The sequence below is a fragment of the Exophiala dermatitidis genome (assembly GCF_000230625.1).
Source record: "Exophiala dermatitidis NIH/UT8656 unplaced genomic scaffold supercont1.1, whole genome shotgun sequence".
Classification (NCBI taxonomy): Eukaryota; Fungi; Ascomycota; class Eurotiomycetes; order Chaetothyriales; family Herpotrichiellaceae; genus Exophiala; species Exophiala dermatitidis.
Window position 1 is genome coordinate 108,110 of NW_008751646.1, and position 14,422 is coordinate 122,531.

At 52.4% G+C, this 14,422-nt stretch overlaps 8 protein-coding genes across 8 annotated transcripts; 2 read left to right on the plus strand and 6 right to left on the minus strand.

The window, feature by feature from the left end:
- Nucleotides 1–11: 11 nt before the first annotated feature.
- On the minus strand, nucleotides 12–2,055 carry HMPREF1120_00041 (uncharacterized protein). Its single transcript, XM_009154027.1, has 2 exons — nucleotides 1,524–2,055; nucleotides 12–1,462 (listed from the first exon to the last, which is right to left on the minus strand). The coding sequence occupies exons 1-2, from the start codon at nucleotides 1,756–1,758 to the stop codon at nucleotides 411–413; spliced, it is 1,287 nt and encodes a 428-aa protein (XP_009152275.1). The 5' UTR covers nucleotides 1,759–2,055; the 3' UTR covers nucleotides 12–410.
- Nucleotides 2,056–2,655: 600 nt separating this feature from the next.
- On the plus strand, nucleotides 2,656–3,202 carry HMPREF1120_00042 (uncharacterized protein; the record flags this gene model as incomplete). Its single annotated transcript, XM_009154028.1, has 2 exons — nucleotides 2,656–2,990; nucleotides 3,040–3,202. 2 exons carry the CDS (start codon nucleotides 2,656–2,658, stop codon nucleotides 3,200–3,202), a joined length of 498 nt encoding a protein of 165 aa, XP_009152276.1.
- Nucleotides 3,203–3,291: 89 nt separating this feature from the next.
- Nucleotides 3,292–4,194, minus strand: HMPREF1120_00043 (uncharacterized protein). The gene is made up of 2 exons (XM_009154029.1): nucleotides 3,932–4,194; nucleotides 3,292–3,863 (listed from the first exon to the last, which is right to left on the minus strand). Exons 1-2 carry the CDS (start codon nucleotides 4,112–4,114, stop codon nucleotides 3,369–3,371), a joined length of 678 nt encoding a protein of 225 aa, XP_009152277.1. The 5' UTR covers nucleotides 4,115–4,194; the 3' UTR covers nucleotides 3,292–3,368.
- A 97-nt stretch (nucleotides 4,195–4,291) lies between these two features.
- HMPREF1120_00044 (small nuclear ribonucleoprotein B and B') lies at nucleotides 4,292–6,219 on the minus strand. Its single transcript, XM_009154030.1, has 4 exons — nucleotides 5,952–6,219; nucleotides 5,894–5,902; nucleotides 5,762–5,833; nucleotides 4,292–5,702 (listed from the first exon to the last, which is right to left on the minus strand). The coding sequence occupies exons 1-4, from the start codon at nucleotides 5,973–5,975 to the stop codon at nucleotides 5,124–5,126; spliced, it is 684 nt and encodes a 227-aa protein (XP_009152278.1). The 5' UTR covers nucleotides 5,976–6,219; the 3' UTR covers nucleotides 4,292–5,123.
- A 234-nt stretch (nucleotides 6,220–6,453) lies between these two features.
- On the plus strand, nucleotides 6,454–7,057 carry HMPREF1120_00045 (60S ribosomal protein L11; the record flags this gene model as incomplete). Its single annotated transcript, XM_009154031.1, has 2 exons — nucleotides 6,454–6,604; nucleotides 6,681–7,057. The coding sequence occupies 2 exons, from the start codon at nucleotides 6,454–6,456 to the stop codon at nucleotides 7,055–7,057; spliced, it is 528 nt and encodes a 175-aa protein (XP_009152279.1).
- A 177-nt stretch (nucleotides 7,058–7,234) lies between these two features.
- On the minus strand, nucleotides 7,235–9,701 carry HMPREF1120_00046 (uncharacterized protein). The gene is made up of 3 exons (XM_009154032.1): nucleotides 9,498–9,701; nucleotides 9,024–9,451; nucleotides 7,235–8,974 (listed from the first exon to the last, which is right to left on the minus strand). The coding sequence occupies exons 2-3, from the start codon at nucleotides 9,168–9,170 to the stop codon at nucleotides 7,694–7,696; spliced, it is 1,428 nt and encodes a 475-aa protein (XP_009152280.1). The 5' UTR covers nucleotides 9,171–9,451; nucleotides 9,498–9,701; the 3' UTR covers nucleotides 7,235–7,693.
- A 569-nt stretch (nucleotides 9,702–10,270) lies between these two features.
- Nucleotides 10,271–10,501, minus strand: HMPREF1120_00047 (uncharacterized protein; the record flags this gene model as incomplete). Its single annotated transcript, XM_009154033.1, has 1 exon — nucleotides 10,271–10,501. The coding sequence occupies one exon, from the start codon at nucleotides 10,499–10,501 to the stop codon at nucleotides 10,271–10,273; it is 231 nt and encodes a 76-aa protein (XP_009152281.1).
- Nucleotides 10,502–11,260: 759 nt separating this feature from the next.
- On the minus strand, nucleotides 11,261–14,295 carry HMPREF1120_00048 (eukaryotic translation initiation factor 3 subunit B). The gene is made up of 4 exons (XM_009154034.1): nucleotides 14,068–14,295; nucleotides 13,874–14,019; nucleotides 12,285–13,824; nucleotides 11,261–12,222 (listed from the first exon to the last, which is right to left on the minus strand). Exons 1-4 carry the CDS (start codon nucleotides 14,191–14,193, stop codon nucleotides 11,800–11,802), a joined length of 2,235 nt encoding a protein of 744 aa, XP_009152282.1. The 5' UTR covers nucleotides 14,194–14,295; the 3' UTR covers nucleotides 11,261–11,799.
- Nucleotides 14,296–14,422: the final 127 nt, after the last annotated feature.

Here is a 14,422-nt window from a genome sequence, read left to right on the forward strand (position 1 = left end):
CCTGTACAAAATTGACTGAAACATATGTTCATAAAGTTCTCCCGACCAGAAGACACTGAAGAACTCTTGGGCGTACGGCCCCTAGCAGGAATGACTTAAAAAGAAAATTCATCTACGATTGTACACTGCCATACTTTATCATATTTTCTGAAGACCGCCCTGTAAAGCGAAATCCTTGCTTTATGTGCATTCCACCTTGACCTCATTAATACACTGCTGCATTGATCCACAGGGGCCAGCCGCAACCCGCCCCGGTGTCCATTTTGTGCAGTCTCCTTGCAAACAAAAACTGTGTAACACGCTGGGTATACGTATCATGAATCATAATCATCATCCTCAATGGTGATCCAAGCTAGAACTGTGAGTGCCCGCGATGCTTGGACCTATGTCTTGTGACTGGGTAATCTTGTTCATTCTGGCATTGGGAGCTGGAAATCGTCATCGTCCAGCTTACTGTTGTCGAAAGGGAAAACGTCCGTGTCAAATAACTCCTCGTCAAGTTCACCACAATCAGCCTTCAAAACGTCCTGCTCCAGCAGCTCATACTCTTTAAGTCGGAACCACATATCACTCTCCACTGGTGGGGACCCGTATAGGTCGCGGAAGTCCCTAGGATGGATAGAAGCCTGGTCGATTTTCCTAGGCTTGGATGCTGGAGTACTCGTTGGCTTTCCCTCTTGAAAGCCCGGTGGGATTATGGACGGAGCTTTCTTGGCTTTAGGAAATCCAATGGTGTTCTTGGACACAGCCAACCGTGCAGGTCTGGTAGTTGATGGCGGCGGTGCCGCTGTGGTGTGCTTGGACTTGACCCGGGCCATATCTTTCTTCTTCTGCTCCGACGCCTGCGTTGGCTTCATAGCGGCACTTGGAAGTCGAGGCTGCGAATCAGACAATGCCGCAACGGCAGATCTTGCTTTCATCGTGTCGACTCTAGAAATCTGCGGTCTGCTCTTTTTTGGCCCTGCGGCAATCATGGCATCGACCTGTTTGTTCAACTCGTCGGTAGTGGGTGAATCTGATTTGTTCCAACTGTCCAATATCTCTTGCTCCTGCTTTTTCTGATGCTGCAAAAGTTCCTCTGCTTCCTTTTTGAGCCGGACTGAGATGCCATCCTTGTCTTTTGGCGAGTGGCAGTACAATTGACCATAGCCTCGCAAAAGCTCCTCTGTTAGTAATGGATCTTCGCTAACCTCCAAAGGAGGATCCGGTAACTCAGTCGGTGGTGGCGGCGCATAGCCAAAGTCCGGTTCTTCTTCCTCGTCGACACGTCTCGTCAAGACATCGGTCCCAATCGGCTCCGAGGGGGCAACGGCGATCTTGGACCGTCCAGAGCGTCGAGCTGTGGCTGATTTTTGGACAGTCAGGCCTTGTTTCGTCGTCAAGGGAGCCGGTGCGGGGGTTTGGAAAACTCGAGCTTTGATATTCGTGGTCTTTGCACCGAGCGGTGCTCGATTGCGCGGGCCTTTCTTCCCGTTAGCCATAACCATACCTAGGTAAGTCAAGGACCCCAGACTCAACCCTACCAAGAGGTGTAACCAACGCAGTCTTGTCCACCTTGCTAGGCCCATCCTTGCCCACTGTCTTCTGGCCTTTCAAATCTAGGGGACGGTTTTCATCGTTCTGGCCGGCTCGAAATGGTGTCTTCAGGCCTCCGGGAGTCTTTGGATGCAGAGCCCGTACACCTTGGTTGAGTGGTTTCCCGGCGGCAGCGGTTTGACGCGCATGAATTATGTTTTCCTGATCTCGAGCGGCTAACATGTTCGAAGTGTAAGCGGAATATCGTCAATCGTTGAATTGGTTATTGGTTGTTGTGTGTTGAGTCGGGTTTCAATTATAGATGTGGTGTCGTTGACGCGTGCTAGCTGATAATGCGAGAATTCCAGATAGCATGTTTACCTGGTTGTCCCTCGCAACCGGCCGGGGAGATCGCAGCATTAGTCCAGTACTAGCAGTTTTAGTAGGGCCTGTCAACTAGTACCTACTGCTAGGCGCCCTAAGGATCCGATCAGGCGCCTGAAACCCCCTTAGTAAGCCACCGAAACCCCTGGGTTTGTGGCCTCGCGACCTACGGACCAGTTTATCTTTCAGCCCGGAAAAGGAGTGAAACAAAGCCCTAAGCATAAAACGGCGAGCCTGGAGCCACCCCTGTAAGCCGGCATTGTATTACTATTGGCCTGAAAGCATCCTAGTAGTAGGCCACGGGCACTGTAGTCTGCGACATCCCCCTCTATCTGGTATGCTACTTTATCCCTCTGCGCTGACACTTTGTGGACACACTCAAGTGACCGCCTGTTCATTCTTCCTTTGGACAACTTGCATCTGACGCCCGCCCTGCTTCCTATCGTTAGACAACACCACGTTACAACTGTTACCCGCCTCATCTTCATTCCAGTTTATTTACGACTTCACGTGCGACCTCAGACAAGATGGATCGAATTAAGGAGGTACGTCTCGGGCAGCTGCACCTGCCTTCACTACAAGTCCCTCCGTGCAGGCACCACGCCTTCGCATTTCGATCAGCCGCAACTTGAACGACTTTAGTCTACTTCAACCCCAGACTGTGCCTTTCTGTAGTCGTTGAACCTTTCTCTATCATCCCTACGGAATCAACCGCCAGCCTATCATCCACTCATACGCCGAACAACACCGAACATCATGGCGTCCGCATTCGCTAACTTCCAACAGAAAATGAACGCTCTTCGCCTCGAGGCGGATGAGAATGCAGCAAAGGCCGAAGAACTCAAAGCCAAAGTCAAGCAGTTGGAGCAAGAGAACCTTCAGAAGGAGCAGGAGATCACTTCATTGACACACCGCAACCAACTCCTTGAGGCCGAAGTCGAGAAGCTGGAAGTCAGTCTCAAGGAAGCCAAGGCAGCTGCTGGTGAAGCCTCGCAGCATGGTCAACAGAACGAGGCGCTCACCCGAAGACTTCAGCTACTCGAAGAAGAGGCTGAGGCTGCTGACAAGACTCTGAGAGAGACCAATGAAAAGTACAACTACCCCCTTGCTTTGCACAACATATGCTGACCAACCCCGCAGGCTTCGCCAAACCGACGTCAAAGCTGGTCACTTCGAGCGCAAAGTCCAAGCCCTCGAGCAAGCACGAGACGAATGGGAGGCCAAGTACGAGGAAATGGCCAAGAAGCACGCGGATCTTCAGAAGGAGCTGCAAGAATTGGAGCAGAGCATGGGAAATATCTGATTTCGAGGGAAAATCAACCGTGTTCTGGCTGCACTGTGTGAGGAAGTAATGACCACGTCTGGCAAGTGATTGGAGGGCACGATGCATAGACCATGACACACCTACGACACCAATGAGGGTTTCAATACAGGGCGAGCGTTGACAGCTTTGACGAACAGCGGCATTCTCATCCAGCACGCCGTTGTCGAGCTTGCTTATGATTTTTGTTTCTCTCTTTTGTACGTGCTACTTTCCGTTCCGCCTTGCTTTCATACCGGAAATTCCGCCGCTTCTTTCGACTCTTCTCGGTCTTATCTTTGGACTTGTCTTTAGGCTTGTCTTTGGACCACGGGCGTTTCTTCTTTGCGGAGGTGGACCCTTCTTCCTCGACTTCTTCGTCTTTGTTCTTTCGTTCTTCATCTCCATTGGACTCGGGCTTGAAAAGACCTTCGCGGCTGACATCCATTGTCTCGACCGTTACGGTGGTGTACTTTTCTTCGTCGATATATTCCGCTTCATGATCGATAGGCTCCGGCTCTGGGTCCGAAAGACCATTCCATTCCTCATTGGATTCTGCAGCATCGTCGTCGTCGTCTGAGCCGCTGTCCGGTGACGGGGGTCTGAGCATCACATTGACCTCCTGGACATGACGTTCCAATTCTGCCTTTCGTTGTTCTCGTAGCTGTTGCGAAACACATTTTGTAAGTATACTGTAGTCAGCCTCTCGACAGGGAAGTCTGTGTAACCTACCTTTCTGCGTTCTTGTATTCTCTCTTCCCGCGCCCTCTTCTCGGCAATTTCTTGTGCATGTTTCGCCCTCTGCAGTTTCCGCTTGTGAAAGCCCGTGAGATATTCTTGACGCGCCGCCGGGTCGAATGTGATTTCTTCCACCACCGCCGGCTCTGTTCGACGGCGCTTCGTTGGTGGAGGCATGTTTCTGTTTCTTGAGTGAAGTGTTCAGCAAGGTCTGTTGTATTATACTACTAGATGCTGTTATGTTTTCGATGTTCGGGATGGACGCCGACACTGCACAGGAAACTTTTGAACAGCGCGGCAAACGGGTCAAACTTGCCAAGCGATGTTTGGACGGGAGAGACTAAACTTCAAGTTGCTGCTTTAACCATTCTGTATACCAGGTACCGGTGAGGGCCAGGCTGAAAGCCTGCTATGGCATGTTACGGCCTGCCAGTGCTATTGCGGACCTGTAGCTTATAAGTCACTAGTCAGATGTACACAGGTGGACATTTGAATGGCTGCCTCCTCTTTTGAGTAGACGTGGCTCCACGAAAATATACTCATCTGTGGTGAGAACTGAGTTGGGACGCTACTGGATTTGTCTTCGACGAGGACTCCCGTCGTTAATAGGCTGGTACAGCACAACCAGTTAAGAAGTCTATGAGCACTGGCAACGAGTCCCATGAGCCTCACGAGGGTTGCGGCGCCTGATATGGGGATCGATGGACACATGTCGTGATTTAGCAGACATTGGTCCCTGTTTCCGTCCTTTTTGAGAGGGCCTCGCTTGTCGATTGAATTCGAGCTTCTGAATTCGCTCCCCAATATTCCAGGATTTGGCGTAATAGCCCTCAGGCCTTTCATCTGAGCCATCTCACGCATCACCATCATAACCTTCCAATGTTCACAATGCACTGTCCTCTTCTCCAGGAGTTGGAGAGATACCGACGTCGGCGCGGCCCTTTGGACGGCGTGTCCTTGAGTTCTGATCTGTGCCAGCTCGACGGTAGCGCCCTTTTCCTCACGCTGTGAAATTCAGATGAACCATTGTTGGGCTCCGAAGTTGGGTTGATAGATGCTTCGCTTGTCAAAGCCTAGCAGCCCGGAGGTGTCTGTCGAGAACCAGTCAATTCTGTAATCCCTTCAAGTAGCGTTGGCGATTCATTTTCCTAGTGATTTCTGCTCCATTCCACTCCAAATGCCACAATTAACGACCTCCAAACCCTGGAGGAGGGAAGCCTCTGCCCTGACCTGGCGGAGGACCTTGGAAACCAGGAGGTGGCTGGAAGCCTGCAGGAGGACCGCCAGGCGGCGCACCAAACCCCGGAGGAGGAGCACCGAATCCTGGAGGCGGCGCACCACCCAGAGGCGGAACACCTCGCCCACCAAAGCCTGGCGGAGGTGCAGCTCCTCCAAAACCTCCTTGTGGGAAGGCAAGACCTCCTGGTGGTGGTGGTCCACCCATCCCAACGCCTGCTGCCGGACCACCTAATCCCACGGGCAGACCTCGACCAGCCGGTCTAGCAATTCCAGTCCCGGCTTGTAATGCGCTCGGTGCACCTCCTGGAGCTGAAGTACCCAACCGTGCAGAAGGATCTGATGGCGGAGGGCCCTCAACACTACAACTGACAATGTTTGTGCCTCTGAGGATGACAAGACCCAGTGTTCGTTTCTCTTCGGTCTCGACCAATGCCGCCGACCCAGGAGCAGCCGGAGCAGAGGGCTTGTTCTGCTTTCTCTTGACCTTGCGGAACTCTTCGGTGTCGGCGAGGACGAGGTTCATGTGCTGTTTGGAACATGTTGTTAGCCGGGAAACCTAAGAATCAGCCAGATTGGAATTCCCACCTTGTCAAATGCCAGCATCTGACCAGTCATTTGTCGACCATCGTTCAGTGTAACACGCATACGATAGTTGATCTGAGGAAGTTCAGTTAGTTGGTGTCTAGATTCGTGGCTTTTGGGACGGATGTCGCATACCAGATGTTGCTAGTATCAGTTAGCAAGAGTACACAAAGAACAGAGTCAACAGACATACCATCTTCCCTTGCTTGTTGGCCATCTTTGCTCAGTTCGCGCACGAATGCGACTTGACAGTTCAAACGCAAACGAAACTGGCTTTGATGGTTTGAAGTTCAAAAAATGGAAGTTCACGTAGATCTGAGCCGCAGCTCAACTACAGCTGCCAGACGATGGCTGCAAGGGCTCCTTTGGGAAGCAAAGATGCAGGCTCGAACTGGCTGTATCTCTTCAAATACTTTGGGTGAGGTCTGTTGCAACTGGGCTCTGGTCGCAGGCAATCCGCAAGACTGCAAAGTACTAGCAGCACTCGACCGCGCTAGTGGCAGCATCGCGACTCAACCCAAACAGGACTAGTGCATACACAACTCTTGGCACGCCAAGGCAATTCGGTTGTGCGCACTTCCACAGAATTTCGACCTTCAACGCCAGGCCGGTTCAATTCTACGAGCAGCCAGCACATTCAACAACCCAACTCTGTCGCACTCGTTAAACCCACCATCTGAAAACCAATCTTCAAGATGGCGGAAGGCAACGACAAGAGCTCGAACCCTATGCGCGAGCTGCGCATCGACAAACTCGTCCTGAACATCTCCGTCGGCGAGTCTGGCGATCGTCTTACTCGTGCCGCAAAGGTGTTGGAACAGTTGTCTGGTCAAACTCCCGTCTACAGTGCGTCTACCCTTTCCACGTTGCAAGCGTGGTTGGACCTCCATGACGCCTTTTCCTTTCTGATCAATCTGTACAGGCAAAGCACGATACACCGTCCGATCGTTCGGTATCCGTCGTAACGAAAAGATTGCCGTCCATGTCACCGTCCGTGGCCCCAAGGCCGAAGAGATTCTCGAGCGTGGCCTGAAGGTCAAGGAATACGAACTTCGCCGCAAGAACTTCAGCGAGACCGGCAACTTCGGCTTCGGTATTTCGGAACACATTGATTTGGGTATTAAGTACGACCCTGCGATTGGTATCTACGGCATGGATTTCTACTGCTGCATGTCACGACCGGGTGCGAGAGTTGCCAGACGGAGACGGTGCAAGAGCAAGATTGGCCGTAGCCACAAGGTCTCCAAGGACGACACCATCAAATGGTTCAAGAACAGATTCGAGGGTATTGTGCGATAGATTTTCAGCGAGAACTTGAATGTTCCTCGCGGAGGATAGTCAAAAGCAAGATTTCGGGACGAAGGGGGTGTTGCATTGAAGCATGCGGATCACCGGCGACGTCCTGTCTTGAAACGAGAATCGATCTCGTCCTACCAGCTAGTCACGCTCACACCATGTTTGTTCCATATGAGAGGAACGGTGGGATTCACCTCGGGCTCTATTGCTGAAGCATGCTAGGAATGGAGGCGTGAGCATTGCTCGCAGCAGCTTCAACTCAATGACAAAAATATTCACAAAGTTTGACCCACAAATCATCGCTCTTGGTCTTTGACCTGCTTTCACTTATCATTTCTATACCATTGCTGTGATCGATTGCTCTCATCTTCAAATATTTTTCATTGTCTCGATTTTTCTAGACCAAATCCGCCTTAGTAATGGTAAGTCCTAGTACCGAACCAAAATCCTTCCCTAACGCCGCGCTACCATGGTTGTATATTGCAGTCAAACATATCTCGTTATTGCACACCACTTCCAGATCCAAATGCACGTCCAAATGCACTGAGTTTCCTTCCAAGATTGTTTGATCATGGTTGCCGAATCCTCGAAGTCAGACTGTCAATGCCGTTCGACTCACGCTGCATGCAGGCTGCCTCCCTAGTGATGTTCATCGGAAGGAAATGGAACTGTTTCCATGTGTGGAGTGGCAGGGGTATTCGGTTCAGTTGCACCAGACACACTAATACTGGGCAGACTGAGTTGTGGCAGCTGCGGCGCACCATCCCTGGAACCTGTATTAGAGGCTTCAGTGACACTGGGCTGTGTAGCGACAGCAACATCATATGCCGGAGCTTCTCCCCAACCGTGTACCTCATCATATTCTGGGGGTCGGGTCACTCCATCCTCATCCCCTTGCGGGATACGAGACTCGCCGATGTCATCGGAGCCAGTGCTTTCATCTGGGGTGAATCTGTTCGCGGTGGGCGATGAGTTTGTTGCGAGGCTCCCGGGTCCGTCACTGTGTGAGCTGTGAGCACGGATTGAGCCGGGAGTTGCTTCGGCCTCCATATCCGAATTCATGGTCGAGGCACTCAGTCCACTGTTGGAGCGATCTCGAGTATGCGCACGAGAGACGGTGGATGTCGAAGCCGCATCTGAGAACTGTCGGGCTCGGGTCCCCATCTCGCCCATCGGCGCTGCTCCGCTCAGTAAACCCCCGCGCTCCGAGTCGTTGCTGTTCGCACGGAGTCGAGTACCGTCATGACGGACCTCTCCTAGAGCACCGTACGCGACAGTGGACACTCTCCTTTCTCGCCCGCGAGATTGGTGTTCAGCAATGAGAGTCGCCGCAGAAAGGCTGGCTCCGCCGTTCAAAGAAGAAACACTCTCATTAGCCCGTTGCCGCGATTGTCGTCTCAACTCTTCTAAGCGTGCTGTGTCCCCTCTTTCCCGTGCTTCTCTCCTTTCACGTCTTAATTCCTCCCGTTCCGCGATCTCGCGGCGCCGGGCCAGTCGGATCTGGTACAGAGACTCCATCAACTCTTCTCGGCGTGATTCCTCCTCATCCTGGGTTTCTGGGAACTCGACAACCGTATCCATTCCCTCTCGCTCCCCTTCACGAGCCAATACCTGCTCCGTGTCCTTTGGTGTACGGGAATAGGCAGGAAGGGTGATGACACTCCTGACGCTGGTATTCCGGTCAACGCCGGTTTCTGTTTGTCTCGCCCCAGTGTCGTTGCCATTGTACGCCGTGTTTGTGGATAATAGTTCGTTATTGCGAACTGCAGCGTATTTTCCGCCTGGAGTCCAAGTCCTCCATTTCCTCTTCAAGAATTCTGTAGGAATATACCGAGGGCTTTTGCCCTTTAACTTCAATCTTCGCAGCAACGAATACAGGAGGACGGAGCCGGCAATGAGGACGACAAGCACAGCAACAACCTGAATGGTCTCAGATAGGAGTTCATCACAATATCAAAGTGATACTCACGGCCACCGCTACAGCAGAACCCTTGATCCCCCCACCATTATCGCCGCCGCCGTGTGGTCCTCTGTCTGATGGTTGCTGCCGAGGGAGCAGTTGATGTGATAGCCTACCTCGTCGATCATATCGCCGAGAGACCGGAGTAGCCGCCATGCCAACTCAAATGGTATAAAATATGCACAGGACGCACACCTGCGGAAATAGCATCACAACCCTTGCATTGACCAAGGCTGGGCGGAAGTGGGTTTCTGCATCTATACCCGCGAAATAACGGTGACCCAACGGAATTCGGAAGGTATGCGATAGTGAGAGATGAGATACAATAGATACCTATATACAATCCAGGCGGAAGCGTAGGTACAGTCAGACAAGCTGGGCAGTCGGAACGCTGGCAGTACAGGCTTCCAAAAGTTGGAGCTGAAGCATCCCGGTGCCTGGCAAAGTGTCAGTACTGGCCGCACGTCAGCCGCGGGACCTTACTAGTACTTTAATGGCAGTGCTAGTCGCGACTAATGAAACCTGGGCACTGCAGAGCCAGTGGCCTGGCATTCAAGTCCTGCACAGCCGCAACCTCAACGTTTATCCAGCAAAGTCAAATTTTTGTAAGAATAGTAGTCGACATGCAAGGATTGAAGTTGTTGAAGTAAATGCTCACCCCTCGCCCTGAAACTGTTTGCATGAGAGAGCCAAGTGAAGTGATCGACGCGTACAAGTTGGCGAAGGCGCAAGGCTGGTCTGCCAATGGCGCTGGATATCGCTTGAAGGGGATATTTTGTATCGCCGCCCTGAGACAATGAGCCTAACTGCATTGGGGTGTTTATTTGGTTGTCTTCAAGTTCGTGCCTCTCGTCGCCCGTATTCTGCTTCCCAATCATCTCATCCGTTGTTCAGTATCCTAAAGAACATTGTACACCTGGACGACAACATGGCTCCCTCGAGGTTCGATCACGGTACCGGCGGGACCAACTACAGCAGCATCCACTCCGCCGATGCATTTGTAGGCGACTATCAAGTACGCATTGGTTAACGAGCAGATGCGAACGCCGGACTAACCATGCGCCGCAGGTCATGTACACTCCGGGCTCGACATCTCCTCGAGGTGAACGAGGGCAGAGGAAGCCGTCACGCTTTAGCAAAGCTGTATCGTCCTCGAGGCACCAGAACGCCAGCCAATCCTTTATGTTGCCGACCAATATCCCAAACACGTCCCAAATCCTCGCGGACCATGGTTCTCTCCCCAATGTCCAAGTCCACTACACGATCCCTGCCGATGAGAAACAAATCGTTGCGTCTCTACGAACGCTGCAACGTGATCTCAACGAAGCCATGCAGACCATCAACTCCCTTACTAGGGAACGCGATGAGGCATTGCTCGAGCTTAGGTTGCTCCGAGCCACTTCCAAGAACCAGAGTACACCCGCCCGAAAGAACAGAGGAGCATCGACACGAGTTGATGAAGAACTCTTCGACCTGAGCCGCTCCATGGAGTCGCCCGAGCGATCACCGGACAGACGGAGCTCCAACAGAGACGATGCTGCGGAAGCAAAACAGGCTGCTGGCAAGACGACGAATTCCGACGATGCAAGGGTCCTGTCGCCGGTGCCTGTCAACGAAGCGGCCTCTCCCACTCTCGAGAAGCGAGGAGGAGCAAGAAAGACCGGCGGTGCTGCCTCGAACAGCAAGCCTCAGACATACAAGAGACCCACCTTCAATGACACCGAGAACAGCATAATGGAAGATCCTACGGCTGCCTCCAATACATCTCGCCGACGTCGCCACCACCACGCCTTGGACGACAATATGACCTCGGCATACATTCTTCCCGACATTACTGTTAACCAGCCTCAGAAAACAGCCAGAGTCCAGATGTCATCAGAAGCCCAAAATGTCCTTCACAGACACGATCCCGAGCATGTTGGAAACTGTGGGGTCTGCCAAAGACTCACGGGCAAGAAACCAACCAAGCATGTGACACATGATACCCCGTCCGCAGCAAAGCCCGACTTCACCGCGCAGATAACCCAACTCATGAAGGACGCGATGCTGGCCGAGCCGACCATGAGGCCCAAGATCTCTCCGTGGTTGGCCCTTGCTAATGTCAAGAAATTGCTCTCCGATCAATTCGAGGAAGCGAAACGCAAGCACAGTCAGGCGTGGGAGAAGTACGATGCAATCGAAGCACCGCTGAACAGCAAGAAACATGCCGCGGCAAGTCAGGACCTGTTCTACTGGTCCAAGAAGATGGAGGAGTGCAGAATCAATCTTGATCAGCTACGGGATGTCGAAGAAGGCATGAGGGAGCAACATGACCTGTGATCGTCACTACTTGCGTGCTGCACTGACACGCAGTAGATTATGTCTGATGAGCCTATTCATGGTGTGTCTAGGCTGTAGGGACTGGACTTGCTCGGTTCATGAGCTGGTTAATGCATTGTGACACATTTGAACGACTTCAACTATGGGCGAGGGAGCGTTGGTTCTTGGTTTTTAGAGTCCCAAACAGACCGCAATGAAAACTCCGGTTTGAAACAATGTTGCACCGATATGCCGAAGACGTGACTTTTCTATCGGCACCTAGTTCAAACCGTGCTAGCTAAGTGGCGCTCATGCATGCGCAACCAGCACTTTCACGGCCGCGGAAACCCATTTGACCATGTACAAATCCATTGCACTAGCAACCGCTGTACTCGTAGCCATCTAATCCGGAAACAGCCTCGGATAGTGCCAGCGGTAGCAGTACGCCTGACATGACCACTCAGATGCCCTGCTGTGCTCTCCAAATTTACGACACGATCTCCTCGGTTTCTTCGATGACCTCCTCGACCACTTCTTCGACCACCTTCTCGCCATCTGCCTCGACACTGCGTGTACGGTGGAGCTGCAGCTGGGTCTCTGGATCGGGGATGCCCAGCTCCTCCCGCTCCTGCTTGAGCAGCTCCTTCTCCTGGGCCACCCAACTGTACCACTCTTGGTAGAGTCTCCGACGAGACTCGATGACGGCCAAGTTGGCACCCTCCTCGAGCTCCTTGTCGATCTCTTCGAACTCCTTGGAGTACTCCCGCAGATTCCGACGGATAGCCCGCTGTTCCTCCTTGGAGAGCATGGTCGGTGGCCGTGGCCGCCAGAGGAATTGCTTGAATTTCTCGGTGGGAGCATCGAAAAGAAGTTGGCCGAAAAAGGTCCACAGTCGGTAACCGTTTTCCATCTGCGTTGATAAGTCAGTAAGTGCCGCCACAAAGCAAGGGAATAAATGAAAGCTAAGCTTACCTGATGAGTCCAAACACTAGCACTGGTGGTCACATATCGACCGGTTGGGTCCCACTCGACATCCGTCATGCCGTAGTGGTCCTCAGAGTTCATAAGCATAATATTGGCGGCGAGGTGGGCCTCGCTTTCCGGCTTGTCACCTTCGTAGTCGAGGTCGTAGAAGTCAATGTCCGAGTGTTGCTGGACACTAACCGTGGCAACGACGACGAAACGGCCTTTCGGCGACCAGTAGATACCGTTGCTGTTCTTCTTGTCGTAGGTGCGGACGTGCTTGAACGGACCAGTGCCTGCACCCTTGACTTTCTCGGGCGCAAAGAATTGCACGGCGGTCTTGGGGAATGTCTGTGCTCCAGCGACGGCCTCGCCAGCAGTGATCAGAACGAACCGATCGCCCTTGGGCTCCCAGGCGAAATTTATGACAGTGTCCTTGAGACTGTCGACGACTTCGACAGGTACGCCTTTCTCCTTGATGCGGAAGATTTCGAGGTTCGTGGCCAGGGATTTCTTGGACTTGGAGTGTCGGTCAACCTTGACACAGATAAATTTGCCTTCGGACTGCCAATGCAGTTTCGCATCCGTGACATTGAACAGGTTTCGAGTTCGGACAATCTCTTTGCTTGGAATAGACATTAACGCAACTCTCGCCGGGTTGGAGCCCATCTCAGGAGTCCAGAAACACAGCAGCGACTCGTATGTCTTGACTCCTTCTCTCTGGGTGATTGCCGGGGCCCATTCAAAGTCCATTATGCCTTCGACCTTCACCGACGTCTTGTCCAGTAGGTTCATGCGCGGGAGTTCGTAGATCGAGATACTCTCGTGAGGTTTCATTCTGGCCACGTATTTTTCATCGGCAGACCATTTGAACGCTGGCCATTGAACCTTCGCTTTGGGAGGAATCGCGCCCGGATCCGCACCAGGTGGAGGGGTAAGATCATGAGCCATGAACGATCTGAGCGGTTTGCCGGTAGTAATGTCCCAAATAACGATGTGCTTGCCTTCTTCATCGATAGTCAGGGGACCTTTACCCTCTTCCACGGTGATGGGTTGATTCGACCACGTGGTAAGGTACTTCTCGCCCGGAGAGAATTCGATCAGGCTGACGAAAGGATGAGGGAACTGTCGGACGCGCTTGAATGACGGGCCACCCCAGAGTTGAACACCTTGTTGATGGATGGATGCGAGGTAGGTACCTTGCGGTGACCAGGAGACGAACAGTTGTGTCCAGTGTTTGCGATCCACCACAGGCTCAGGAGGGTCTCTCTTGTTGTTCCAGAATACGCCAACATTGTCGCCACGGAACATGGCGAACTGATCCCGAGCGGCGGGATCAAAGAGCCACGACCGGAGATGCTCTTGTTCCTGGAACGGTTCAATCTCGGGGGGAACGAATTCCTCGTCAATCCTTCCTTCTCGTCCATACTTTTCGATGTCGGTAAGTTTGTTGACTGCGATGGTGTGCTTTTTGTCCAATGCTGTTCCATGAAGCTGCTTCGTCGCGGCAATCGCCTGCTCTGGAGTAGAATATTCAACAAATGCAAACCTATAGACAAGTCAGAAGAAGTAGGGCACCATCAGGCATTATTTCGTACCCTTCAGACATCCCCTGCTCATTCATGGGCATGAAAATAGATTCTTCTCCATCCTTTATCCTTCCCACGGAGTTTAGGCGTTTCAGCAAAAACTTGATGAGCTTGGGCTTTTGTTCCTCGGAGACAATTGGGAGACCATCGATGACCTGTGTTTCTTAGTAAAAGCGACGTTTGGCTTCTCGGCGCAGACATACGACAAAAGTATCGAGGCCTTCCTCCATCCGCACATCGTAGCGCTCCTTGAGGTCGCTGAAATCGATGTTCTCCTCGACATCATCCTCGAAGTCGTGCTCCGAGAGCTTGTCAAAGCTGGGAGCCATCTTCGCGGTTTCGATTGCGACGGCAGTAGCTTTGGCAGGAGTCGTGGATTGAGCGAGCAAAGTCGTCGTCGGCCGCGCTCTTCTGTACCTGTAAATATTCGGTGGAGGGGGCGCAGGTTGTGGACTCTGCAAACTGAAGGCCAAGATTTCTCGAGTCACGTGAGAATTGTTGAACTGCGCGCCTCGCACATAAGGGTTCAATGCTGTGCCGTAGCAATCGCAGCCTCAG